This window comes from Lepidochelys olivacea, assembly GCF_965140295.1.
Source record: "Lepidochelys olivacea isolate rLepOli2 genome assembly, chromosome: 6".
Lineage (NCBI taxonomy): Eukaryota > Metazoa > Chordata > Testudines > Cheloniidae > Lepidochelys > Lepidochelys olivacea.
In genome coordinates, this window is record NC_140416.1 from 104,915,984 (window position 1) to 104,943,905 (window position 27,922).

At 43.1% G+C, this 27,922-nt stretch overlaps 1 protein-coding gene and 1 long non-coding RNA gene across 6 annotated transcripts in view; one reads left to right on the forward strand and one right to left on the reverse strand.

Annotated features, from left to right (window-relative positions):
• The window catches only part of CCDC85C (coiled-coil domain containing 85C), a 161,087-nt gene extending 156,817 nt beyond the window's left edge, over positions 1 to 4,270 (reverse strand). For both annotated transcript variants that reach the window (XM_084631338.1, XM_084631337.1), the window contains exon 1: positions 2,777 to 4,270. In XM_084631338.1, the coding sequence (XP_084487464.1) occupies positions 2,777 to 3,485 (709 nt within the window). In that variant the 5' untranslated portion in view covers positions 3,486 to 4,270. The remainder of the gene's footprint in view (positions 1 to 2,776) is intronic.
• A 118-nt stretch (positions 4,271 to 4,388) lies between these two features.
• Positions 4,389 to 27,731, forward strand: LOC311522912. Of its 4 annotated transcripts, XR_014712213.1 has the most exons (6): positions 4,389 to 4,491; positions 9,965 to 10,071; positions 13,513 to 13,623; positions 16,414 to 16,524; positions 24,524 to 24,602; positions 26,450 to 27,731. It is a non-coding gene; the product is annotated as an uncharacterized lncRNA (long non-coding RNA). The 4 variants fall into 4 exon arrangements; XR_014712214.1 differs by lacking the exon at positions 9,965 to 10,071 and having other exon boundaries at positions 26,450 to 27,723; XR_014712215.1 differs by lacking the exons at positions 9,965 to 10,071; positions 16,414 to 16,524 and having other exon boundaries at positions 26,450 to 27,719.
• Positions 27,732 to 27,922: the final 191 nt, after the last annotated feature.

A 27,922-nucleotide genomic window follows, 5' to 3' on the forward strand; every position in this document is an offset into this window, starting at 1 on the left:
TTGCTTCTACTCCGCAAGGCACTCACCTCTTTACAGATCTTGGACTTCATGGAATGTGCAGGGCTACCTGGTTTCCCCAGCTACCAGCATCAAAAGGAGGGGGGTGAGGCAGCATATGTACTGCAGGGGGAGCGGTTGCCCAGCACAGAGTGAGAAACTAGGCAAGTTATCACACAAGCTGCCATAACTTGTGTCAATGACCCCGGCGAGTGGAGAATCTAGCACAGTGGTTTTCAACCTGTGGTCCGCAGACCCCTGGGCGTCCGCTGACTATGTCTAAGGGGTCCGCAAAAGGTAGTTGTTACCATAGAACCGTGGTTTTCAATCTGCGATCCACTGACCCCTGAGAGTCTGCAGATTATGTCTACAATTTCCAAAGTGGTCAACACCTCCATTCGAAATTTTTTAGGGGTCCACAAATGAAAAAAAGGTTGAAACCCCCTGATCTAGCAGCTCTGGCTCATGCATCCCATAGCACTGGATACTAGTGGTGAAGCTTAGAGGGAAGCTTACACAGGGGAGGGTTGGAGAGGCTGGCATGCAGAGGCAGCACTCCCCACTTCCATGCCCAACTCGGCCCTGCAGTTGCAGACTTTCCTTTTCTTGTATAAGCAGAGGGAGGCAACTGAATTCTATCTAATGTTTCTCTATGGCGCCCATCACCATGGCATCAGGGCCTTTTTTTATGCTTTGCGTTAGCAAACAATCCAGTTCATGAAAACATCTGGTTACCATAAATGGGCTAAACTCAGCCCTGGTGTCACTCTACTGAAATTAGTGGAGTGACATCTAGGAGGAACTTGACCCAGTATATCAAAAAGACTTTGTGACCCTCCTCCCACAAAGAAAGAATTTAGAATTAAAATGCTTTTTTTGCACAATACACATCAAGGCAAAGCATCTGAAATGCAAACAGCAAAGCTTTATAAAATAAGATCTACAATTCTGCTTTGAAGACATTTTAAAATGCTGCTTAAAATTCATGAGATGGCAGAGTAGCATGAGAAGCAAATTACGTTTAAGATACTATGTCCTGCAACATCTGAGGACAGTACCAGCCTCTAAACCAGCATTCCTTCCCTGAGTTAAATGGGTGTAATGTGTTCAACTATTATACGGAAAAGGCAGCTATTGCAAGGGAACTCGGAGCATGGCAAGTTAGTAAAGGATAACACTCTTCAGGATTGGGCTGATAAGTGCTGAGTGAGTCCCACTCACATTCTCAGTGGCCCTGAGGCTTACCCATAGAACACCAGGACCTTGCCATGGCCTCTGCTCCCTCCATCATTCCTAGAACTCCTTCAATATTAGGGTGACTTGGCAGTCCCTTATCTGCCCCATCCTGTGGTTCTCCCATTGGAGGGGATGAACTACATCTACCCCTTTGTAAGTGTAACATTCTCACATTTGGAACATGACAAGTTGAACACATCATTCAGAAAAACCAACTCCCCCACTCCTCCCTTCTGACATTCCACTCAGTCCTTGCTGTTGCAAGCTGGCGGTGCTGAGGGTGCAGTTTCTAAGCTTGGAAAAGGAGGATGCTGTAGTTTATATCCCATTTACCACAGAATATTCCAATCTGATTTGGACATTCTGGTGGAAAGGGCTTGAAGAAGCTGAAACTCTAGCTGTCATGTATGAGCCCAGGTTGCTTCCTGTTGGTTCTTCTCATCAGAATTGCACCCTTTAGAAGTTCTTCCTGTCAAATTTGAAATCTTTTTGCATCCCAAGCTTCTTTCCCCACAAATCTGGATTTTAAGGACATTCTCGGGATATGCTAGTAATATTATTATTATCATCAATATTAGTATTATTTTAAAGCCAGCTCAATACAGACTCAACTTTGCCTGCCTGAGAAGAACAGGATGAGGCCTGTCATCATTCCATATTGGGATTTTTCTAATTGTGACCACACGTTGTATAAAGTATAAGTACAGATTCAGTTATAGAATGATCCCTGCCTCTCTGATTATTTCAGAAGAGGAAGGGGAGGAAGCAAAAAAGTTAAGCTAATTCCTATACATTGAACACAGTCTTTAGCTACTGGGCATTGCTCAGTTTCAGACAGTCTGCCAGTGAAAGCCCCATGTAGTTAACAGGTGATGCTTTTATCCATTATTTGGCAGATGAAGATTGTAATAATTCCAACATCCCAACTATGCTTTTATCAAGCTCATGAAACTATCAGGCAAGCAGCTAAGATAAAACAAAACACTAACAGGAAAATCAATGTTATTTAATTCAGAAAACATATAGTCAGTTTGCCTGCCAGGACTTAAAACAAAAAATAAAAGACCATCTCACAGCCCCTCCATTAATAATGCATCTGATGAGCATTTAACAATAGTATAACTACATCAGAACAGCTCCACTACCAACTAGTTATCAGATTAAGAAGTTTAATAAAATCACAGAGAAATGCACAGGGTGCATTTCACATTTCCCAGATGGTCACCTGCTGTATTTCCTATCATACAATTACTACTCCTTACAATAATTGATAACATGCATTCCCATGGACTCTTCCGGATACATGCACTGTCCAAAGGTCAATGCACTAACCCTCACAGCACCTCCTTGAGACAGACATCTCCATTGCACAGGGGGCAAAGTGGAGGCAGAGTGGTTAAAGTGACTTGCCCAAGTTCAAACCGGAAATCTGTGGCAGAGCTAAGCACAGCCCCCATGTCACCTCACCTCAATTGTGTAACCACTAGACAGCACTTCCTCAAACAGAACTAGAGAGAGGGAGGAAGTGGGGGAACAGACTTACCATTGAGACCATTGGGGATACTCCTGTGGTGAACGGGTACAGACAAGTCATCCATAGATCTCCTTATTGCTCCAGCCTTATTCTCGACAGGTTTGTGATGATGGAGGTGATGGTGATGATGATCTGGGCTCCCTGCGCTCCCAGTGCTGGAGGTGCTACTACCATCCCCCACATCCCTGGTCCCAGAGCTCCCATTCAAATTGGTCAAACTGGCTTGGCTGTCTATAGAGCTCCTAGAGCCAGCTCCATTTCTCTCTTCATCTAGCATGAGGACTATCTCCTTCAGCTCCATGTTCTCCCTCATGAGGGACTCCTGCTTTGCCTCTAGCTCCTTCAGCTTCTGTTGATACATCCCAACTTCTTTCCACATCACACTGGCCGTGTGCCTCCCAAACCTTTGCCATTCCCTGGACAGCTTTTTGCCTTTCTGCCGATCATCATCCAAGAAGCAGCAGAGCTCTCTCAGTTCCTGATTATCATCTTGTAATTTCTGATTCACCTCCTTCAGCCCCCTGATCTCATGCAGATGAACCTGGAGCCTCCTGTTTACATCCTTCATTAAGTTGCCATGTTCCACCATTAAGTTCATTTTTTCATTTTCTACTTTCCTCAGTCTTTTCACCAGCTCTTCCTTGCTCCATCTCATCATCTCCTCTTCTGAAATTTTGCTCAGGTCTTCCTTAGACCCTTCCACATAATTTTTTGCCATATTTGAGTCTAGATACTGTTTCTTTTAAATAATAATAATAAACAGTGTTTTCTAGAACTAAAATTTACTGTAACATGTTGGGTAGGGAGAAAATTATAGTTCTTCAGAGCGGATGGGGCAAGAAAAAAAACAGCAAATTCACCTTGAAAGATTTGTCCCCCATATCAAAAACCAAAAAAGGGGGAGATCCAATTCAAAGCTTTAGAATGCTTTTAATTAAGTCTCCAAAGTGAATCAATCAACTTACCCTAGGTGAAAACAACACTAAGTGGAGGCTAATCAGCAACGGTCAATCTTCTTGGATTTGCTCATTTCACTTGTTCCTCTACAAAAATCCCAAACCCATCGATTTCCAATAAACAGTACAAATAAAATAATAAGGGCACCATTAATTCCTCCAGTGCAGACCCAGCTTTCCTGATCCGATCCCTGTCCACCCCACAGCTGCTGAGCTAGGTAGCTGGTTTTTTGAATAACATGTGAAATAGAAACCCGTCCCTCCGGTTGTTTGTTTGGCGTTAATTCCGAGGCTGCTCTCCGGATGATGTCAATGCCTTTGTAAACTGCACGTAAAAAATTTCATGACAAGAGGTGGTGAGCGAAGGAGCATTCCTCTAATGGCACAATCATCAGAAAGCAGGAGCTCAGCTACAGGGCTTGAACTGGTCCCACCTACTTCTGGGGAGGGGAGAGGAGCGGAGGTGGGGCCCCCTCCAGTACTGAAGGAGAGAAAGCACAACACAGATCCACTGCACAAGAGGCTTCCCCCACCGTCTTACCCGGCTGCTGCCGAATACAGACAGTTCTTTGCTCGGGGAGCGGCGGCTTAGAGAGGCAGGGACCTCCCCCCGCAGCCTGATTGGGTGTCAGAGGCTGGGGGCAGGGACCTTGCCATGCTCCAGACTTTTCAGGTTGCATTCGCTGTGCGCCTCGGGTCAAGTTACTGGGGAGAAGCGGTGGCTCCCCGCAGCCAATGCGAGGGCTGCGAAGCGCTTTCAAAAAGCAGGTACAAAGGGAAAGGTAGGGCAGCGTCGGCTCTTAAAGGGGCCGCGCGCTCCCCAGCAGCGACCCACACGCTCAGCCTGGGAGCGCCTGTGCCCCGCGATCCGCCTTTGCCAGCGTCTCGCTCGGGCTCGCCCAGCAGCCATGGGTCACCGCCGGGCTGGGTCTGAAAGGAGCTGGGAGCACAGGGGACGCGGAGCCTCTGCTGCCTTATTGTACGTGGCCCCGTCTCTTGCCCTCTCTGCGGCAGTTGCTGGTGAATTTGGTTTATTTATGCATTAGGTTTGCTGCCTGGGTAGGGCTCCATTATGAGTCGTTCATTCTTATTTAGTTATTATCGGTTTGTTACATCCCTGTTTTTTACCAGGGTCCATATAGGACAAGGGATGTCGTGTAAGAAACACCCCCGCCCCCATCTCTTGATGCCGCAACCAGGAAAGCAGGTGGGGTATGTGGGGAGAGGAGGTGCCCTTTATTCCAGCAGCAGAGATTCCCCAGTTCTGGGGATATTCCTTTTGTTGTGATGGTGCCTCAGTAGCCACAGTGGAGGAGAAACACAGCGCTGACCCTGGGATTGCTGGCACAAGCAGGCAGTGCCCCAACAGCTGCAAAAACAACCCCTGGCTTCTTGTTCAGAGCGTTTCCACTGGTCAATCCGAAGCATGTGTCTTGGGCGCCTACCAAAGTGGCACCACCAAAGCTGAGGTGATCACTGGGGTGGCTTTCGATCATTCTGTAGTGCTGAGACATCACAGGGATGGGTGCATTGTATCTACCTAGAGAGATAAATAACCAGGGGGAAGCAGCCCCTCCTCCAACTCCTGCCCGTATACAGCTGAGGGTACTCTACCCTGTGTAGGCTTCCTCTCTCAGCCTCCATCCTGCCAGCCCTTACCCTGAGCAACCCAGCCCACTGTCCTTCTCCTTCCAACACTGTTATGTAACATGCAGCCCCTCCTCAGCTCCATTACATGAGATTGGTAAGGTCACTTCTCCAGCCACTCTCCCCGTAGAAACCCTTCATTCTTCTCTGACTCAGTCTGTTTCAGCCTTTGGCCACACCACGAGTAAGTTTTCTTCAGTGTATGTCCCTAGTGCCTCCAGCCTCTGGTTCCCACTCTTGTGGCTGCTCTTCTATCTGCAGCTGGGCAGCAGCCTCCTATGACCTAAGCTTCAGCTACTGTAGCCCACTGGTGAGTGTGTAACACGTTGCCCTCAGTGCCCTCTCAACAGGATAGGGGCCTGTTAGAGCCCCCAGTTGGTGCGGCTTGGCTTGTAAACTCAAGCTGTTGTGCTTTTAGTTCTGCAGGCCCCTGGTTCAGTCCTTGGTGTGTCAGCCAAGATGGTGGCCATCACACCACCACTATGGCTGCCTCAAGGGCCAGGCAAGCCTTGCCCCCAGGGAGGTGGGTTTTGTTACCATACAAGCTAAGGCCCTTCCTGCTGCTACACCTCTCACCACAATGAGGGGAAGGGAAACCAGTACTTGTGGCACACAGGGCCATTGGCTAACCTTAGACCTTTCTTTGACCAGCCTTTACTGAAGGATTACTCAGTACCAGCCAGAGGAATCTGGCAATACTGGTGGGCATACTCAGCTGCTGTCTAGAGCAGTGGCCCAGATATTAGAGTGTGTGGGGACTTCTCAAGTGGGCAAGGTGGAAGGAAGTGAAAGACACGGGAGAGGGCTAGGTCAGCCTCAGATGTTTGCATCTTCTCAGCCAGCTACCTGCAGTAGGGGTGTTGGCTGTGCACCAGAAGAGACATCCCATCCCCTTTCATAGCCATACCTCTTCACAGGAACCCTCTTTCCATCCACAGCCTGTGGGGTGCTCAGCAATATGCATATATATTTTTTAAATATAGCTCAGCTGCATGCATATAGATATTATATATATAACCCCCAACAATGGAGGATGTTGCACAAGTTTCTGCAGCAGCTGCTGTTTATACAGATGAATTGCACGACTCCTACTTGTCCATAGTTTTAAAGGGAAAATATGGAAAGGGCATTTTCTCCTACAGAGCCCACTATTCCTGACATACAACTGGTTAGGAAGAATGAGCTGAAGGCCAAGAAGAAGCTGGTGATAGCCGGTAACAGCAGTACAGCTTAGCTGCAATATGATGCGTGCTTTCTGAGGAGCAGGGATAGCCTTGGAAGGCAAGTGAGCAACCAGCTTTGGCTTGAAATCATCCCTATAGCTAGGCCTGGCAATTTTCAGCATCCTGCTAATGGTCTTCCCATTGTCTCTGAACCCAAGCATGAGAATGAGGAAAAACAGGTGAGCTGGGCGCATGCACTGAGTACAGTGGTCAGCACAGGGTCCAGGCATGCTGTATGGGGAGGGTTAGCTCCATGTTACTGGAGAAAGGGTGGACAGTTGGTGAGATGCAAACTCCAGCAATGCAGGAGGGAAGGGTCTGGATAGGGAGCTGCAGGAGTGTCACTAGACTGTGTTGATTGAAGAGCTGCTGAATATATGTGGGAGGGGTTTAATATTTACATAGTGCCAAGCAAGTGCTAGGCAGTTTTGTGATGGTTGTAGGATATCTCATGAAGGCTACATGATAATAAATAAATATGCTTTGCATTTATGTGTCACTTCTCATTCATGGATTTCAAAGGAGGGTAAGTATTGTATTACTAGACCTATTTTGCAGATGGAGGAATTGCGGCATAGAGAGCAGTGCATTAAGTCAGTAGCCTTGCCGGGAAGAGAACACAGGTCACCCGACGTTCTGTGCCCTATCTTCTGGGCTACACCACTTCTCTACAACCATAATTTTAAATCTGCTTTTGACATGAACTGTGTTGTAAAAGGAAAAATGCACCAACAGTTAGTTGTGGTGGTGCTACCAGCCATTTCCTTTGTGACCTTAACCTGTCTTAGAATGGTCCTACTGGGAAATCATCACCTTCCTTATCCAAAGGGAAACGCAGTCAATGATTCATTTGACCTCTAGGTTAACTCTGTGCACTCTCAGCCTTTTGGCCACATTGGAAAGCTGGTAAAGGCCTGTGGCCTTGATGTCCTTCTGGCAAAAAGCAACTTCAAGTCTGATGCATCAGAGTATGGTGCACAGAGCAATGGCCCAAGGAATTCCAGTTGCTTCCCTTTGGTGTTATACTGTTAAGTTTAATTCAATAAATTTGCAGCCTCTTGGACATTTTTCTGTGTAAGTTAGTCTGGGCTCATTGGTTCCTGCCTCTGGCAATGTCCTCTGTAAATAAAGACAATTCCCTACTCCTCACTGGAGCAGAGGAGAGGGATTTTCCTGCCTCTGATGGAACACATTCCTCTCCAGGGATGCTTCTAAACCATCGCTGAGCCAGGCTAACTTTTGTCCCTGGCTCCTAAAGAATGTAGGATAACAGCAATCTGAGATGGAAGGATATGCAGGTGGTCCCCAGCATTAGATATTTAACCTGATCAACCTACTTCTGAGGAACAAATTTCTGGCCTGTAGGTTGAACCTGATTGCACCAAGTGCTCCAATACAATACCTTGGGCTCCAATACAAGGATTTTATCCCCTACTGGCAAATGACTATATCCAAGCACTGCCCTACACTTTGCTTGGAGCAAGCTCATACTGGTTTCACGTTAGGGTGTCCTGCTGTGCAGGTCTTGTTCATAAGCAGGCGCTCATGTTGTCAAAACAGCAATTGTGTAAGATCAACATAAGAATGGCCATAGTGGGTCAAACCAAAGGTCCATCTAGCCCAGTATCCTGTCTTGCGACAGTGGCCAATGCCACGTTCCCCAAAGGGAATAAACAGAACAGGTAATCATCAAGTGATTCATCCCCCGTTGCCCATTCCCAGCTTCTGGCAAACAGAGGCTAGGGACACCATCCCTGCCCATCCTGGCTAATAGCCATTGATGGACCTATCCTCCATGAATTTATCTAGTTCTTTTTTGAACCCTGTTATAGTCAAGAAGACACAGTTTTAAAAATAAGAGGTTCAAGCCATATCTTATCATTACACTAAGTACAAAATAACCCCTGGCTTGATGAAGAGTGGGATTGTAGAGTGTCTGAAGGTTTGGAACTAGATTCTGACTGGATCGCACAGGGCCATGCAGGGGAGTCAGATTGCATCCCCCTACACAGCTGTGCAGGATGAACCCACATCTTGGGAAGAGCAGGGGCTGTGTGTCCGATACAGCTCCCCCATCAGAAAGGGGGAGGAAGTTGGTGGATTGGCTGCATGTGGTCGGGGAGTATGTATGCTGCATCTAGTAATTAACTGATACTGCATAAAGAGGAGCTCCAGGAGAAATGTGTCCCATAGGGGATCACTGAGGCACAATGTTTATGGAGTCTTCCTGGAGCAGCTCAGCTATGTGCTGCCCCTTACTCCAGGTTAAATCTAAAGGCTCAAGCTAGCCCTTTATTTTTAGTTAGCCCCCTGTAAGGTCTCCCTTACCACTCCTTGCTTCTCATCTTCTTGCATGAATAATAACAATACTGTTCTCTGGCTTTTCATTGGCAGATCTTGGCATGCGAGTAAAACCATCGCCCTTTCAGAGAAGCCAAGGTGTAGAGTGACAAAGTGACTTGGCCAGCAACGCAATGGAGAGCAGAGTGTTGAAACCAGGTCTCCCGCTCCCCAGTCCACTGGCCCACATTGTTACGCAAATGCAATGATTTGTTTTGTAACATCTCTGGGTTGCATCCTGTCTCAGGCATCTGAGCATTTTCTGGGACAAGCCCTTTATTCACATGGCTTTAATCACATCCTCTCTTATAGGAAGTAAAAAGTGCTTATCCCAGGCACTCCCAGTTGTTTCAGGAGTGCTCCATCCTTATTTGTAAAATTACCCTCAATTTGCTGGGAGGGAAAGGAGGGGTGAAGGCAGAGGGAGTTGTTCAGAGATGTCATTCCACAATGTCACTGGGAGGAGAAGGCAGTGATGATTGCCCAATGCAATCTGGACGTGGCTGGACGGGGCAGCATATTACCAGGGCTGCCCTTGATTTGCAGCACAGAAGTTGACTTTGTGGCATCAGAGTTGACCTTGTTCCCAGAGAAGCTGTTTTTTTCTGGATTTTTTTTTTTCTGGAGGAAACTCTGGATGAATCTGCTGGCTTTGCAAAGAAATAGCCTACTGGACAAAAGAGCTCCAAGGGTGAAAGTATTAATGTACACTAAGAAGATAAACCATTGTGATGATTAATACTTAGTTTATTAGGATACAGACATCCACTAGCAGCAAATAGACATGAATGACTTGTATTTGGTGGGGAGGGCTCTCACCTAGACTGTCTTTCTTTAAACATGGGTATCATAATGCTTTTTAAGTAGATAAAAGGATTGTCAGCTTGGGAAGGTGATGAGGGAATGTGTTGTCTATTTAGTGTAGAGGGCTCAGAGTCAGGACTCCTGCCTCTGTTCCCAATTTTGTCACTGATTTTGAATCATCTTGGGCATGTCACAGCCTCTCTGTGCCTCTGTTTACCCATGTTTAGAGTGGCTCTGATGGATGTTGTGAGGCATGTCTGGAAAGCTCTGTCAGATTTTTGGAAGGAAGTGACTACATCAGTGCAAGATATTATTATCAACAATACATATTAAGGTATTCAAATAGGTTTATTGCTTTTATCTCAACAAACAACACACATCCTGGGATATTTTTGAAGGGCTTGTGCTTTCTACATCCAGCTAACAAAGCCAGTTCCTCGATGTGGTTCAGCTGGAATTATGGTTCTGCTTGGCCAATTTCAGATGGAAAACTCAGAGGAGTTAATAAACAACACACCAAACATTTGGTTTGTTACATTTAGCTGCAGGGCCTTCAGCAAGCTGTGAACGAAAAGTCCTTTTAATATGCATGTCATCATAAGCTTTTTATGCCCGTGTAATACTGCATCAAAGGCTATCACTTGCACTGAATTTAAAATAACATTCTTTTTTGGTTTTTTTAACTTTATTTTGGTATTAATTTATTAAGCCATTGTGTAACATGACAAGAATTTTAGGAAAAAGTTACTGGGCCAAATTCATCCCAGGTGTCACCCCATTGAATTGAGTGGGGTGACACCAGGGATGAATTTGGTGCCTGGTGTTGGAAATCACACATCACATCACTTAAATGTTACCGAAGCATTCCCTCTACAGGGCTGAGACAGTATTACAAAAAAACACTTCTAATGCTCTGCTCTAGGCTAGTGCATCTCCCCCTGAGATTCTGTGGCTCTCAGGAAACCTGTATCTCAGAGTCAGGTTTGGCCTCAGGAAGAGGAGGCAGAGATCCCGGGGGGGCCCTACAAATGGCTTTGCACACTTACAATGCAGCACAAGAAGCACTAAGCACATGCACTGGAGCTGCCAGCATCTCTTCCTATTCCTCCAAGCAGCCTGGAGTGGGGAATGAGAGGAGAAATTAGACCAAACTCACCTCTGGCACATTGATGTCAGTGGATTTGTCCCTGCTTACATCCGAGATGAAGTTGACCCATTATATCAGATGAACTTGCAGTGAATCTTTTTCCAAATAACCATGGTACAGTGCACTGTGATGTGTCTGACTCTCCTATGTGCTGATTAAATCTTAGGATGCAGTATCATGACACAAGCATTGCAACAGGGTGCCCTGATATCACTCCATTGCTTTATGACTCCCCGTGAATACGTTTGCTGACAAAGTGACTCTTCTGCTCTGCCAGGTTGAAGTTTGCTTATCTAGACTACCTAATGCTACAAACCCAGTTCAGAATGAACCCTTTGCTATTGAATGCAAGGGGCCAGATCCTCAACTCAATGAAGCTACGCCAATTCACACCAGCTAACGGTGTGACCCTTAGAGTCTAAACTCCATTACTCACCCAAGTTATAAATCTTCATCCCTATTAGTCTTTTCTCAGAAATCAGCACCAAGAACTAATCTTTGATTAATATTTTTAAATGCTTAATTCAGGTTTCGACAGTGAAAATTTCTGCTACGTGATAATGCAAACTATGCTACATTCCTAATCTGTGTGAATGAGATTTGTCCATTGCTCCAACTCTAATTAAATAGTAATTTGCGTTTGAGCATTTTAGAGCTAAGCTGTCGTGTTTAATTCTTTCTTCTTTTATTTCTTACCAACTATATGATCAGGACCAGATCCACTGGAAAGCCCCATGAAAGGGGTCTGTCATCCCATTAGCCCCAGGGTGGGCAAACTATGGCCCAGGGTCCACATCCGGCCTCCAGATGTTTTAATCCGGCCCTCGAGCTCCTGCTGGGGAGCAGGGTCTGGGGCTTGCCCTGCTCTGGCACTCCAGCCACGGAGCGGGGTCAGGGGCTTGCCCCATTCTGCGTGGCTCCCGGAAGCAACAGCATGTCCCCCCTCCAACTCCTACGTGTAGGGGCAGCCAAGGGGCTTCACACCCTGCCCCCGCCCCAAGCACCTGCGGATAGGGCAGCATGCACAGCCGCCTGGCTGCGCCTCCACATAGGAGCCGGAGGGGGGACATGCTGCTGCTTCTGGGAGCTGCTTGAGGTAAGTGCTGCCCAGAGTCTGCACCCCTGACCCCCTCCCATGCCGCAACCCCCTGCCCCAGCCCTGATTCCTCTCCCACCCTCCGAACCCCTCAGTCCCAGCCCAGAGCACCCTCCTACTCCCCCAACCCCTCATTCCCAGCCCCACCCCAGAGCCCGCACCCCCAGTTGGAGCCCTCACCCCAGCCCGGAGCCCCCTCCCTCACCCTGAACTCCTCATTTCTGGCCCCACCCCAGAGCCTGCACCCCCAGTCAGAACCCACACCCCAAACCTCAATTTTGTGAGCATTCATGGCCCACTATACTATTTCCATACCGAGATGTGACCCTCAGGCCAAAAAGTTTGCCCACCCCTCTAGCTGAGATACATTAGATGCATTAGCCCCTCTAGCTGAGATACAACATAAAGGCAAGTTACGGGCAGAATATGCAGCACCTCTTAGTACTGAGCTCAGCTATTATAACTAGGCCAAATATTTCCTTCATTCTGCTTGTGAAATTCTACCTGACATCAATAGGGAGTTTCATCATGAGAGTTGAGAGCATCCATTTGCTTTATAATTCAGGAGCTAATAAACAGATAAAATGTACCAGCAAAAAATAATCATTTTTTTAAAAAATCCTACAGTAGATTGAGGGAACAGTTAAGATTGTGATTGACCACGTAGGCATACTCTTCACCAGTCCAAAAGTCAGGTCCTAAAACTGCCATTGTATAGCATTTTGGTTAGATCTGAGATAAATACTTCCTGATCTGTTAGATCAAATTCTGTGGTTCTTTCAATGGTGAATGGGAGGGAAGGTGTCCTTTGGACAAATTCTCTATTAAGATATGGTCTACACTCTGAAAAAAAAAAACCAAGCAGCCCTCTTCTAGAGTTTCCTACTTTCTTCCAGCAACGTTATTGGGCCCAGATCGGCTCCAGTGATCTTTAACAGGGCTGGGTGGGGAATTCAAGCTAGCTCTCTTTTTTGTTTCACTAAGTGTTAAGAGTTTTAACCATGGTGATGGTGGTAAGTTTCATGGATATTTTTCATCAAAATTTCATTTTCATTGAAATTTTCCAGCCATCTCTAGTGAGTGGGTGGGTTTTTTCACCTTTTTTGTTATATTAATCTTTAGATATATAAAATACTAGGAAGTGGGATCTAAATCCTAAAAGGCTCTGGGCACATGCAGCTGTCACTTGGGAGTTACAGATGATCAGAACATTTCAGAATCTGTCCCTGAATATTTATATTTAACAGTTATAGCAAGAATTTCACTGCTAGCTAAATAGGGGGAGGGTGAATCCTATTTCACAGTATAATCAGAAGACTGCGTTTCCGGCCAGTGATATCAAAGCCATTTTTCAAGTGTTGAGAAAATCCCCAAACTACTCGTAACATTTTAATCAAGAAGATCGCAGTGTGCAAATGAACTGCAGGCAACATTAGCTGAGTCATCTCATCTGCCAGAATCCATTAAGCTGTGCCATTAAGATCTTGAAATCAAGTGTTTAAACAAAACTAAAAATATTTTTCCTCTTACAGAATTTACAAGAAATCAGCAAAAAAGAGGAATATAGAAGTAGCCAGACTGGATCAGACCCTCCTGTATCTGACAGTGGCCTGTACCAGATTCTTATGAAGACTGCCTAAAGGGTGAGTTTCTTCTTACCCACCATCTGTTACTGGTTGGCTTATGCCCAGAAACATGAAGGTTTACATCTCTTCTACACATATTTATAATACTGTCTAACCTAACAGGGGACTAAAGGCACATTGTTAATATCACTTTAATTTTTAAATGTTCTCTTAAAATCTTATGTGATGCATCAAATACGTATAATAAATGACAAATAAGGTTTACCTACATCTCAGTGCTCTGAGGCGATCACAAAGCTTCACTCCTTTAGTTGCCATGACATCATCGTGCCTTTGAGGCCAAACCCTGTCCTTAGATACATGCTACATGCATAACTCACAGCAGGGGGATGGAGGTATCTGAGGAAACGATCTGGTCCATGCTGCATGTGTAACACCTCAGGGTACTATTCTGCAAGGGGCTGAATGTATCCTGTGAGGAGTGAGCACTCAGCTCTCATTGATTTCTGTGGGAGATTAAGGCATTTAGATTCACTCAGTACTTCACAAGACAGGGCCCACACAGCTCACAAGGCCTGATCCGGCACCATCCAAGTCAATGGATTTACCATTTGCCATTGGCTTTACTAGGTGTGTGATCAAGCCACATACAAGAATCACCCTCTATGTGCCTTTGCCTGCATCTCTCCCTGTGCTTCACCGTCAGAAGTCATTATAGATAAAGACTCCAGAGGGAAAGGATGTTCCAGTGGGTAGGGCACTGGCTGAGCCCAGGGAGTCCCAGGTTCAGTTGTGCCATGTCCCAGTTTTGCATTCTTCCTGTTTGACCTTGAACAAATCACTTAACCTCTCTGTGCCTCTGTTTGCTATCTGTAAAATAAGGATAATAATGCCTCCCTCCTTCACGGATGTTGTGACAATAAATACATTAAAAGAACGGGAAGCACTTCGAGATATACTGATAACAAGTGTTATATAAGAAATAGTTATTATCATGCATGGCTCCAGACTGATATCAGTGGAATAAAAACACAGGACAAAACTTAATACAGGAATTGAAAAATAACAGAGTTGTTTCCATATGTCATTGTCTTACAGACACATATATTCTCAGTATTTATTCTCACCTTGCTGGCTCTTCTGTTTTGAGGAGATTCAAATATAATAGCATCCCACTTTTTAAGAGGGGCCACATACCTCTCAACTGTGACCTCATTAACAGAGATGCCCCTCATGTAAGACCCAAATTTACTGTCACCCTTGCCTTAGAACGAGGAGTACTTGTGGCATCTTTGAGACTAACAAATTTATTTGAGCATAACCTTTCGTGGGCTAAAGCCCATGAGTGAGCTTTAGCTAGTCTCTAAGGTGCCACAAGTACTCCTCGTTCTTTCTGCTGATACAGACTAACACAGCTACCACTCTGAAACCTTGCCTTAGAGTATTTCCTGCTTTTCATTCCTGATAATTATTGACATCAGAAATCAAAGAATCATAGAAATGTATGGCTAGAAGGGACCTTTAGAGGTCCTCTAGTTCAGCCCCCAACACTGAGGCAGGATCAAGTAAACGTAGACTATCCCTGACCGATGCTTGTGTAACCTGTTCTTTAAAATCTCTAATGATGGGGATTCCACAACCTCCCTTGGAAGCCTATTCCAGTACTTAACTGTCCTTGTAGTTAGAAAGTTTTTCCTAATATGTAACCTAAGTCTCCCTTGCTGAAGATTTAGCAGGTTACTTCTTGTCCTACCTCCACTGGACCTGGAGAACAAGTGATCACCGTCCGTTTTATAACAGCCCTTCACATATTTGAAAACAGTTATCAAGTTTCCCCTCAGTCTTCTTTTTTCAAGACTAAAAACACGCAGTTTTTTTAACCATTCCTCATAGATCAGGTTTTCTAAACCTTTATCATATTTGTTGTTCTCCTCTGGATTCCCTCCAGTTTATCCTCATCTTTCTTAAAGTGTGACGTTCCACACTGGACACAGTACTCCAGCTGAGACTTCACCTGGACCAAGTTGAGTGGGACAGTTACCTCCTGTGTTTTACATACAACACTGTCTTTATACAGCCCAGAATGATATTAGACTTTTTCGCAACTGCATCACATTGGTGACTCATATTAAATTTGTGATCCACTGTAAATCCCAGATTCTTTTCACCAATACTACCACCTAGCCAGCTATTCCCCATTGTGTATTTTTGCATTTGATTTTTCCTTCCTAAGTGTATATTTTGCACTTGTCTGTATTGAATTTCATCTTGTTAATTTCAGACTAATTCTCCAATTTGTCAGGGTCCTTGTGAATTCTAATCCTGTCCTCCAAAGTCCTTGCAAACCTCCCAGCCTGGTGCCATCCTCAGTTTTTATAATCATACTCTTCACTTCATTATCCAAGTCATGAATTAAAATGTGGACTATTACTAGACCCAGAACAGTCCCCTGCAAGACCCCACTAGATATGTCCTTCCAGTTCGACAGTGAACCATTGGTAACTACTATTGATAATACTCTTCGAGTAGGTTAAATCATGTTAAAATATGTTGAATCATGAAGCTGAGGTTATAGACAAATGGGGTTGAATCAAAGACATTCAGAATTCTAAGACATGCTAAGACATCCAGAATTCTAAGCTAGATTCAAATTTTGTAACTGGTCCCAATGTTTATAATAAGCTGAATCAGGATTCTCAGATCTGAACACCTCCAGAGTATCGTGTTTGAAATTCAGATCAGAATATAGCAGTTCCAGCTCATGTTTTCTTGTTAATGCTAAATAAACTAATTCCATATCATTTAAAGCTTCTTGTACTATTCTTTGCTTCGTGTCCCTCATTTAAGATCTTTGACCCTCATTGTGGCTGACATTTGGGCCTCAGCAGAATTGAGAGGTATCAGGAGAATGGAAGCCTCATAAATGTCAACATGCTGTCTGCTGCTCTCAAGGGCACAGTAAGTAGACAGAGAGAGTTTAAACCGGAACATTGCTAGAATGGCTCATTTTAGGCCTCCTTTCTAGTATAAATGTACTAAGTTACTTGACTAAGTAAATCTACCTCACTTGATTTATGTTCAGCAGCCACAGCAAGCAATTCTTAGTTTTCAGGTGATTGTGTTAAATCTTCTATAGTGTCTGCATGACTCAAACTCACAATAGGACTTGGATACAGTTACAAAGAGCGATGCTGTTTGAATACAAATTGGAGAACGAATTCCACTCTTTCACCATTTGAGCCAAGGGAAGCCCCAGGTGGCATTTGGGTAATAGGTTTGTTACTGCAAGGTTCAATGTGACTGTTGTTAGTAGAGCTTCTGTTCTTTAGCTTGGCAATGCATTTTATTAAATTTCCTGCATGCCTCTCATTTGCATGATTCAGTTTGGCACAGCTTGTCTCGCTCTCTGGTTTAGAACAATGCCAGGTTGGCTTGTGTTTTGTCCTTAAGATAGCAAGTTCCTTTGCCTTGCTTTTGTATTCATCACCCATTTTCTGTTGTATTGTTTTCTAAAGAAGGTTCAAATGCTCTGCTCCAAACAGTGGCCATGTCTTATTCTTACATTATTATCTGTTGCAATTTGATTGTTGCCATGCAAGTAAAACTCTGAATGGGTGGATTTAATTGCCTTAGGGTTATGATAGTTTTAGCAGCTGGGAGAGAATCTGTCAGCTTCATGACTTGTTCTAGCACTGAACAGTCAGTGCAGCAAAGATTCCTGTGTTTGTAATCTTATTGTAAGTCTCTCCCTTTCATTTGCAGAGCAGACATACTTCTAGCTTAGCAGAATTTACATTTTGGATACAATTAGATTTCCTCTCCATAGACACTACTTTAAACCATGCTGTAGGCTTTTATTTTGATGTTGTGCAGAATTTTAACAAGCTTAATCGATCAGCCATGGCTGTGAATTTGAATATATTTAATGTATTCTCCTCCTCCCCCTAATTAAAAGTGAATTTAATGCTCATGAAAGGTTCCCAAGTCCTCTTGGCACAAAACAAGTTAGGTAAAGCCAGCAGCCGTGCAGGCTTTCCCATAACAGTGTGCCCCAACTCAGACACAAGTAGGTAGCAATCCAGGATGGTAAGCAGTTCAGTCCCCATGCCCATTCAGTCCTTTGTCTCTCTGCTGGGAATGCCAGCAAGGATGCCAGTTAGTGCCAACTGTGAGAATTGTTTTTGTGTTCTGAACACTTGCCTAGCAAGATGTTTATGTGGACTGACACAAACAACCTGTTATACATTTACCACCATGCACTTGTGGCCTATAGGTCACTATTGATTGGCAGAACCGGACTGCTACTAAACTGAGCCAGCTTCAAACAAATGACCCAGAGGTAAAAAACCCTATGGGCCAGAGCCTTAGCTGGTGTAAATCAGTGTAGTGTTGTGTCATTAATGAAGTTACACTGATTTACACCAGCAGAAAAATGTAAGTCGTTTCTGTACTGAATAATTTGCCTTTTTTAAGGCCCTGTGGCGTCCAGCCCTTTAGGAGGCATTGTGGAGACACATCAAGCCTAGCCCAGCACTGTGCCTGGAGAGCAGGGACAGCTTTTGGACTCCTCGTAGTTGGAGGTCCAAATATCCATGCAGCAAAACATCCACTAATGTGCAACTGGCCAAAAGAGTCTGCTTCATCCTATCCAGCCCAGAATCACCCACAATAAGCCACGCATTCCTGAACTCCAGGCTTGATTATTTCCAATCATTATATCTAAGAATGAAGCTACATACCCGGGAAAACCTTCTTGGTACTCAACACGTGTCTGCTTAGCAACACAAGTCCACATGAACACACCCTCCATAGAACTCTGGGTGTCTGCATTGGCTCTCTGCAGAGTCCAGAGTACAGTTCAAGGTCTCTGGCCAGCTAGTCAAAGTCCTTCAAGGGACTGGTCCTAGCTACCTGAGAAGAGATCACTTCTCCCTTCGTGACCATGAGCTTCCACAACAACTGTGTTCCACTCAAACTATGAAACTCTTGGATCACTAGGGAGAGAGTCATGAATAGGGGAGACAGAACTGCCCCAGGAGCTGGCTTGGCCTATGGAACCCACTCCCACAAGAGATAGAATGAGACCAGAAATAATCCCTTTTAGAACTAAATGCAACACTCATTTCTGCAACTATTAAATATACCATTACACAGCAGTAATTATGAAATTAGAACCCAAAGAAGTGAAATTCAAAGAAAATATTGCAGAGTAATCTACACCAGTCACAAATTATGAGCCTCCCACCCCCGTGCCGGTTCAGATGCAATGATGGGTGAGTTGGAGGAGTGGAGTCAAGATGCTACTGATTTCCTCCCTTTCCCCCCCACCGTTACCTGCTGGTGAGGTAGGGAGACGGAGTAAATGGATGTGCTGCACATGCTTGCTTTTGAATACCTGGACCCATGATACAGGTATCCCAAGTCCCAGTCTAGCCATTAATGTGTTACTATTTCTGATAATGTTTTAGAATTGTCCTTACTCTTCCATTTTACTGTTTTGTTCAATCTTCTGTGCTCGAGAGAAATCACCTCTCCTCAGTTTGTGAATCTATAAGTGGCCTGGAAGGACTTCTTCACATAGAGACTGAGGCCTTGATTAGGGAATCTGCATTGATCCCAATGCACACAGGGCCCAAAGCGGTAACACAGTTGTGCTAGGAAACCTTGGCGGTTGCTTATGGCAAGAGAATGCTTATTGAGAGTGAGCCTTAGTGCAGGTTTCTTTGCAGCATCTGTAAAACCAGGAGGGGCATTAATCTCCTTACTGTCTGCTCAATATCTTGTGGTTAAAGTATCAGCAATACTTCACTGGATAAATGGCAGATAATGCAGTTTACTGTACAATAGGCTTACTGTTGGTGTTGTTACATGGTTCAAGCAGGTGACACAAAGTGATACATTCTCTGTGTAAGTTTGGTATGCCAGAGAGATGAACTAATCATGGCAGGGACCATCCTTTTTTTTTTTTCCTTTTCTTCCTGTGTTTGTACAGTGCCAAGTACAGGGAGGTCCTGATCTATGATTGGGGTCCTAGATGAGACTACAAAGCAAATAATAACAGTAATAATAACACACACTGTGAAGAGTCTTTTCACGCTTTAGGATACAGTTACACCTTTTTTCTGACTTCAATGGAATTATCTCAGATTTACAACAGTGCAAATTAGATCAGAATCTGGCTTACAACACTAGAGAAAATATATTCCATATGGACAGCCTGCACTCAGAGTAACTGGTGGCAAAGAGGAGCTAAGCTGTTTAAAACAGTGTTATAAATTGGTTTCCCCCACCCCCATCCTGCAAACAATTGCACTTTTATTCTTCTTTTAACTCTCCTGAGCTGACCAACTGGAAAAGCTTCTTGCAGCGTGGGAGGAGGTTCTTTCATTCAAACATTTTACTGCCACGGGGACTCCAATAAATGACTGGCTGCCCTATATAAACCAGCCTCCTACAAAAGCCTATCTACCAAGGGCAAGAACTTGGGGTGTTGTCACTTATCAAGCAGTTCCACAGAGCAGAAAAGCATCCTGTTTGGCAATACAGTTTCCTATTCTGCAGGTGCTAAATTGGCAGTGAGACTTGCTGCAATTGGCTTTTCTCTAATCAGCAGAGCTCTGAAGACTCACCAGTTATTTGGGGGATTCTTTTTTCAAGAGCACATATACTCTTCCCAGGTAATGATTTATTGCTATTTCTATTTCAGTAGCATGCTTTCTTAGACCCTATTCCTGCAAAAAACTCCTAGGACTAGCCTGTACAACTGTAAGTGTTAGCAGGATCGGGCTCCTGATGAATAGGTGCCAAACCAAGCTGTCCTTGGCTGCTGGCATTTCATTCCTGTTACGTATCTTCTCAGAAGCTGATTATTTTGCAATACTGTATTTATCAGTTACATTAGATGGCAGCGTCTGTGTCATTTTAGCCTCGCTGACAGAGCCTCATGGGAAACAAGGTGAGCCAAAATCTCTGTGGGAGCAGCTCTACTGACTTTAATAGAATTTTGCCCATCAGCAGATAATTTGCCCCAGTATCTCTTTCCCAACTACATTGACTGGCCCTCCTTAAAGATCTTAATATAATAAATAAGCTAAGCGACCTTTCCATTGGGAAATACATTGTGTAATTGTTTAGTGAAACCCAGGTGGATGATATGTGTTTAAGAGACATAAACAAAGGTACCTCTTTGACTGCATGAAAGCTAGAACAGCATTAAGCAGCCAGAATGGCTTTAGAGATTGTCTACGCAGAGGTGTGTAAAGCCAGTATTTCACTTGCATTTTAGTGTTTTGAATCATAACCTTCTGGATTTATGGTGCCACATATTAAAGTGCTGCATCCACCAAAATCAATAGGAGTGTTGCTGTGTCAAACGGGTGCAATATCATACTTTTAATGCTTTAGGACTAATACTTTAGAAACATTTATTCAGCCCATATTTTTAGACACAATTGCCTCCGTTCTGACACTCACATATGAGACATCTGCTGCTGGGGAACTGGATGGCTCAGGGGATTGGTCCTAATAAGAGAGGAGTCTTTTGTGTCTAAGTTACTGGTTCAAACCCAGGCAAGGTTGGCAGTGACTGAAAGTCATTACCATTTGACAGCTGTTATGTGGCAATATGAAATGAGTTGGTGTCCTCAGTCAGTTTCCTGGTGGACAGGTGTCAACATCATCACAATGAGAACCCCAATTAGCAATCTCATCCAAGAAGACAATGATTGAATAGTCTTGGAGGTAGATTAATTACTCTATCGCCCCTGTGAGATAGGAAGTGTCTTTTCAGGTCAGGGTTGGGGCACACAGCCAGGGGAGAAACCTGTCCTGGCACTATCCATGCAATAACTGTTCTTAGGAAAAACAGAGGATTTCAGCCTCGAGGGCTGTCAAACCAGCACTTGTCACTAACTTCCTACAATCACTATTATTATTATTGTTATTTATTTTTACTGTGTTGGTGCCCAAAGACCCCAGCTCCATTGTTCTAAGCAAACTATAAAAAGATGGCCCCTGCCTACAAACAGTTTACAATATATGGTATAAGTCAGAAAAAGACAACAGGTAGATACAACAAACCGATGGAGAAAGCGCAGGTTAAAAATGAGCCCATTATGAATCTGCGCTCCAGCACACACCATTACAGATATTTGAAAATTAAACTAATAGGTTGATTTTCAAAATAGGTTAAATCCCTCAGGCCATACACACTTTTTTAACAAATTCAGCACTAAGGGCCTGATCCAAAGCCCCCTGGGGTCAATGGGAGTTTAGGCCCTAAGTATGGTGCTAATGTCATTTTCAGTTAAAAAGTAGCATATAGGAGTAAGACACTTCTATTACTCATAGCATTCTACATTCCAACCCAGATGTGTCTTAATTTCAATGGTGGGTGAAGTGATATTTATTATAGCTAGATAAGTGCTTTCAGATCCTTTGGAGGAATAGCACTATATAGATGAAATACATTATTATGTAGCAGTAGCATTATTGCTAGATATAGGCCTGATCCTGGTAAGTGCTGATTGCTTGACACTTTCAAACCCTTACTTACAAAGCTTTTTAACTTTGAACTGTGAACCTGACATACAACACAGATAGTTAATGTACAAAAAGTTTGGACAACTAATGAAACCATTAGTTTTCATTAGACTTTGCCTGTCCACATCTTACTTTAGTAGCATAATTCATCAAGTGAAATCCAGCTTTCACATCAGTCTTCTTCTGTCACCCTAGCACATAACAGTGGTCATTCTTTTCTGAAGAATTGCTCAAAACAATGTCTCACAGGTGGCACACAGAGCTGATGGATGATATTTAAAAGCCTGCTGCCCTGAGCTGGATGAAAGCAATTTATGATATAAAGGTTGACATCAAATCTCACACACGGCTGTAGTGGGAATATCTCCTGTCTAATGCAAGACTAATGCTGAACTGCTCAAAGGCAACTTTTAAATCACCCTGTTCTGGAACATAAAGGGAGACATGTTGGCCATGCTACAGAAAGATCAAAGAGTAATGGAGACAGTGACCATTTATAGAACCTTTCTTTCATCCATTTAATGTGTGACTAACATCATAATTCTTATTCATAAGGAGTTGTTAAAGCTTAATCATCATAACATATGGTGACTAGCTCAGGCTAACAAGTTGGCAAAGGAAGTATCACTTTTATGGGAGGGAAATATGGGTTGAAAGTCTGTGAAATGAAAAGGACACAGGTTATTTTATGTTTTATGAGACTTGCAGCGCAGTCTTCTAGACTTTCTTGAACTCTACAAGATGCAAATCTTCTACTATTGTTGGAAAACAGCTTCCTAAACTAAAAGTTACTGGGTCACTCTCAGGTCAAACTTGGCCTCAAGTTCAGATTTTGTAAAAAATAACCTAATGTAAAACTTAAGATCAATAGAAAAGTTTCAAATTTTTGTTTATTAGTTAGTTTGTTTTAAACTCCACTGCAGATTTTTTTTATTGCAAATTTTGTGAGAAAGTTAACAAGCACATGGATAAGGGTGATCCAGAGAATATAGTATACTTAGATTTTCTTCAGAAAGCCTTTGACAAAGTCCCTTACCAATGACTCTTCAGGAAATGAAGTAACCATGTAATATAATCAGAACTATGTGATTTTGATTTACTTAAATAACACATAGAATTATAGAAACATAGAAATGTAGGACTGGAAGGGACCTTAGTAGGTGATCTAGTCCAGTTTCCTGCACTGAGGCAGGACTAGGTATTATCTAGACCATCTCTGACAGGTGTTTGTCTAACCTGTTATTAAAAACCTCCAATGATGGAGATTCCACAACCTCCCTAGGTAATTTGTTCCAGTGCTTAACTACCCTGACAGTTAGGAAGTTTTTCCTAATGTCCAACCTAAACTGCCTTTGCTGCAACTTAAACCCATTACTTCCTGTTCTGTCCTCAGTGGATAAGGAGAACAATTTATCACCATCCTCTTTATAATAACCTTTTACTTAAAAAGAAAAGGAGTACTTGTGGCACCTTAGAGACTAACCAATTTATTTGAGCATGAGCTTTCATGAGCTACAGCTCACTTCAGATGAAGTGAGCTGTAGCTCACGAAAGCTCATGGTCAAATAAATTGGTTAGTCTCTAAGGTGCCACAAGTACTCCTTTTCTTTTTGCGAATACAGACTAACACGGCTGTTACTCTGAAACCTTTTACTTAAAGACTGATATCATGTCCCCTTCAATCTTCTCTTCTCCAAACTAAACAAACCCAATTTTTCAATCTTTCCCCATAGGCCATGTTTTCTAGACCTTTAATCATTTTTGCTGATCTCCTCTGTACTTTCTCCAATTTGTCCACATACTTCCTGAAATGTGGTGCCCAGAACTGGACATAGTACTCATAAGAACATAAGAATGACCATACTGGGTCAGACCAAAGGTCTATCTAGCCCAGTATCCTGTTTTCTGACAGTGGCCAATGCCATGTGCTTCAGAGGGAATGAAAAGAATACACAATCATCAAGTGATCCATCTCCTTTCACCCATTCCCAGCTTCTGGCAAACAGAGGTTAGGAACACCATCCCGGCTAATAGCCACTGATGGACCTATCCTCCATGAATTTATCTAGTTCTTTTTTGAACACTATTATAGTCTTGGCCTTCACAACATCCTCTGGCAAAGAGTTCCATAGGTTGACTGTGCACTGTGTAAAGAAATACTTCCTTTTGTTTGTTTTAAACCTGCTGCCTATTAATTTCATTTGGTGACCCCTAGTTTTACGTTATGAGAAGGAGTAAATAATACTTCCTTATTTACTTTCTTCACACCAGGCATGATTTTATGGACCTCTATCATATCCCTCCTTAGCTGTCTCTTTTCCAAGCTGAAAAGTCTAAGTCTTACTAATCTCTCCTCATATGGAAGCTGTTCCATACTCCTCATCATTTTTGTTGCCCTTTTCTGTAACTTTTCCAGTTCCAATATATCTTTTGAGATGGGGTGACCACATCTCCATGCAATATCCAAGATGTGGGCCTACCATAGATCTACAGAGGTAATATGATATTTTCTGTCTTATTATCTATCCTTTCCTAATGATCCCCAACGTTCTGTTTGCTTTTTTGACTGCTGCTGCACATTGAGTGGATGTTTTCAGAGAACTATCCACAATGACTCCAAGATCCCTTTCCTGAGTGGTAAAAGTTAATTTAGTTTATAATCCAGTTTATAATTCCTTATAAAGCATACTTATGTCTAACAACATAAGAACATACATCTGAAGGGGACCTCTGAGTCATCAAGTCCAGTCCCCTGCTAGGATAGGCAACCATGTCATATAATCCCTTTTGTATAAATATAAAACAATGTTGGTAATTGAGTAAATCAGATAAAAAATATTACACAGCTACACTATAAACACTATAATAAACAGTATATTTACAATTGAAATGATATGATATCTGAACTCAAATCTGGGCCCTGTTTCTTTTTGAAGGTCTCTGGATGTCCTCTGAGTTGGTAATAAGTTCTCATGGGATACATGCATTCATATTCTTAATCTATTCTGACTTTAAAGGTCCAGTTTCTTTTATCCAATGTCTCATTGCACAAGTTCTTGCTACTGAGAATGCACTCCCATCCATTTTCACTGATGTCTGTTTAATATAACATCTTTTAAACTATTTAAAATGCAAACATATGAATTAAATAAACCAAACACAGCTAACAAAGCTTACATATGCTTGAAAACTTTTGACCAAAACATTGCAAGCTTTCTACATTTACAAGCCATGTATATAAAATCCCTAGGTCCCAACGCTTAACTGCATTAGGCCACTTCGTGACACTGCACCTGAGCAAACAGTCCCAAAGCCAGTGTAACTGGTCCTTGGAGAATGACCCCGCTGTAGACAGATTCTCTGGTGGCATAGATCATAGGGGCATAATTGCAGGAAAGGAGGTGTGATTAGGGATGTCCTATGCCTCAGAAATCTCCAGCTGTCATAACAGACCCTTGGAGTCATTGGAGCCAGCATACATTAACTCAGCCCTCAGGCTGGCCCAAAATCAATGGAGTGAAAAACATTGTTTCATATTACCTGTGCTCTTCCTCTTCTCCTTACCTCCCAACCTGTAGCTATGTGCTCTTCAGCCACAGCCAAAGATCTAGGCCGTGTCTCTATTTTACATTCTGTGCACCACTTTGAAACAGAGCCATAGATCATAATCTTTTGTTTTGGAGTGATATATAATCTTTGCTTAAAATTAAATAATATCAGACCATTTTATGGTTACACATACAAATGTAATTCAATCGTCATTCTTCCTTGTATTCATCTGTATTTAATAGTGCATTCCATCTCTATTGATGTTTGAAAGTATCCCTCATGGCTACTCATCAAAAAACCTAGATATAATAAATTAGAAAGTCTTTTAGATCTTAGAGCTTCTTGGAATATTAATAATTCTACTTACCAAAATAATTAGTAGAGGCTTTATCAGTTTATTTCCCAAAACTGTACAAATAACGTCTGAGTGATACAAATTGGCAGAAATGAATATATCAGCCAAAATTTCCAAACTTGGGTGCCCCAGTCAATATTTAGGCACTGAAATAAGTGGCTACATACTCCACATGCATAGCTCCCATGGACTTTAAAAATATGATCCTTTTGGCCATGGTTTTTTATTCTATCAATGTGCCTAAAATTTGGATAGTCTCTGATTTCAGATAGGTGAATTCACACATTGTTAGATTGTTCTGACAATTTGGGCCTTTTTTAATGTTTTGATTAATTTTATATGTGGTTGAGACTGTGGGATAAACACATTAGCCAGATGTTTCTGCTAAAGTAGAGAAATAGAAATGATATTTTGCTCTTATTGTTGTTTTTATTTCAGATGGACAAGACAATTCAGATAAAATAAGAAACAACTCAAAAAGCAAAACAACAACAATGATGGTGATTTATCTGTCAGTGCTTAACAAATAATGTGCTCAGAGCTGTACAAGATACAAAATAGAAATCAGACCCTGCTTGGAAGAGCTTACAGTCTAAGAAAGACAGATACAGAGCAGACAGGATGTTCTAGGAAACCAAGAGGATGGAATCGCTCAGATTCTTTTCAGTCTCTATGATTGATTCACTTCTTGGGAAAGGAAGTGGATCTTCAGAAGGGATTTGATTGGTTTATGCTAGCCTGCCTGATCTCATGCAAAAGGGTATGTTGGTATCAAGAGGACTTTGAATGTGGATGCACCAATGATTGGGTAGTCTATTAATGCCTAGATAGGTAGATTAGGAAAAAGCATTAGGCCTGGTCTACATTACAGAACTAGGTTGATGCAAGGCAGCTTATCCTGACCTAACTATGTAAGCATCCAAACTAAAATTTTGCTCCCGTCGACATAAATGCCCTGCTATGCCGACTTAATAACTCCACCTCGGTGAGAGTCAATGTCGACGTAATGAGGTCGACGCAGTGTCAGTGTAGGCACTGCGTTGCTTACATCGACTATTATGGCTTTCAAAAGCCGTCCCACATTGCCTCACAGTGATGGTACAATCAGTACAAGTGCTCCAGGTGAGGACATGCACCGCTGACACAAGGAGCATAGTGTGGACATGCAAAAGCAGTGTAATAACTGCGGCGGTTGTATGTCAACGTAATTTTGTAGTCTCAATGTGCCCTTAGATGCCCACAGATAAGGTCCTATCCACACTACCAGCTGGAACTGTGTAGTGGCTGAATCTCTTGTGCCATAATTGTATCTGCAATGTAAAAAGACCATTAGTCTTTTGAATTGTGCGTCTGTTATCTTGTCGACCACATTTTACTCCATGTGCCAGCATGTTGCTCTCTACTGCTTCTGTGTGCTGCAACTTCATAAGTAAGCTTCTGCGAGGAAGGCTTGGGGCGTCTGTGGATGGTGGCAGCAGCAGCAGCATTACATGTCCTCTGTTTCAGGGAGTCATGGAAGACCTGCTGCTTTGTCAGTTGTCATGATCCTTTTTGTTTAATTAATCATTTTCTTTCACTGCTGGTTACACTAAGGGATCCAATGTCATTCTCTATCTTCCATAATGTAAAACGGGAATAAAAATCCAATTCTGAGTAAGCTGGTGTGGGCATTTTCTGATGCTCCCAGTCTCTGCTGGCCCAGGGATAGGAAATACTAATTGCCTCTGAACTCATGACTCCGCTATGTGAACTGGTAGAGCTGCCAGCCAGATTGGCGGGACAGCTCTGTGCCCTCTTTCACTGTGTGAAAACGTGCAATGTGTATTGCATTTTCCATTCCGCCCAGTGGCATCCCAATCGGACTAATCAGTGTTCTGTTTAGCACTTGCCAGGGGTACAGCTCTGCACTCC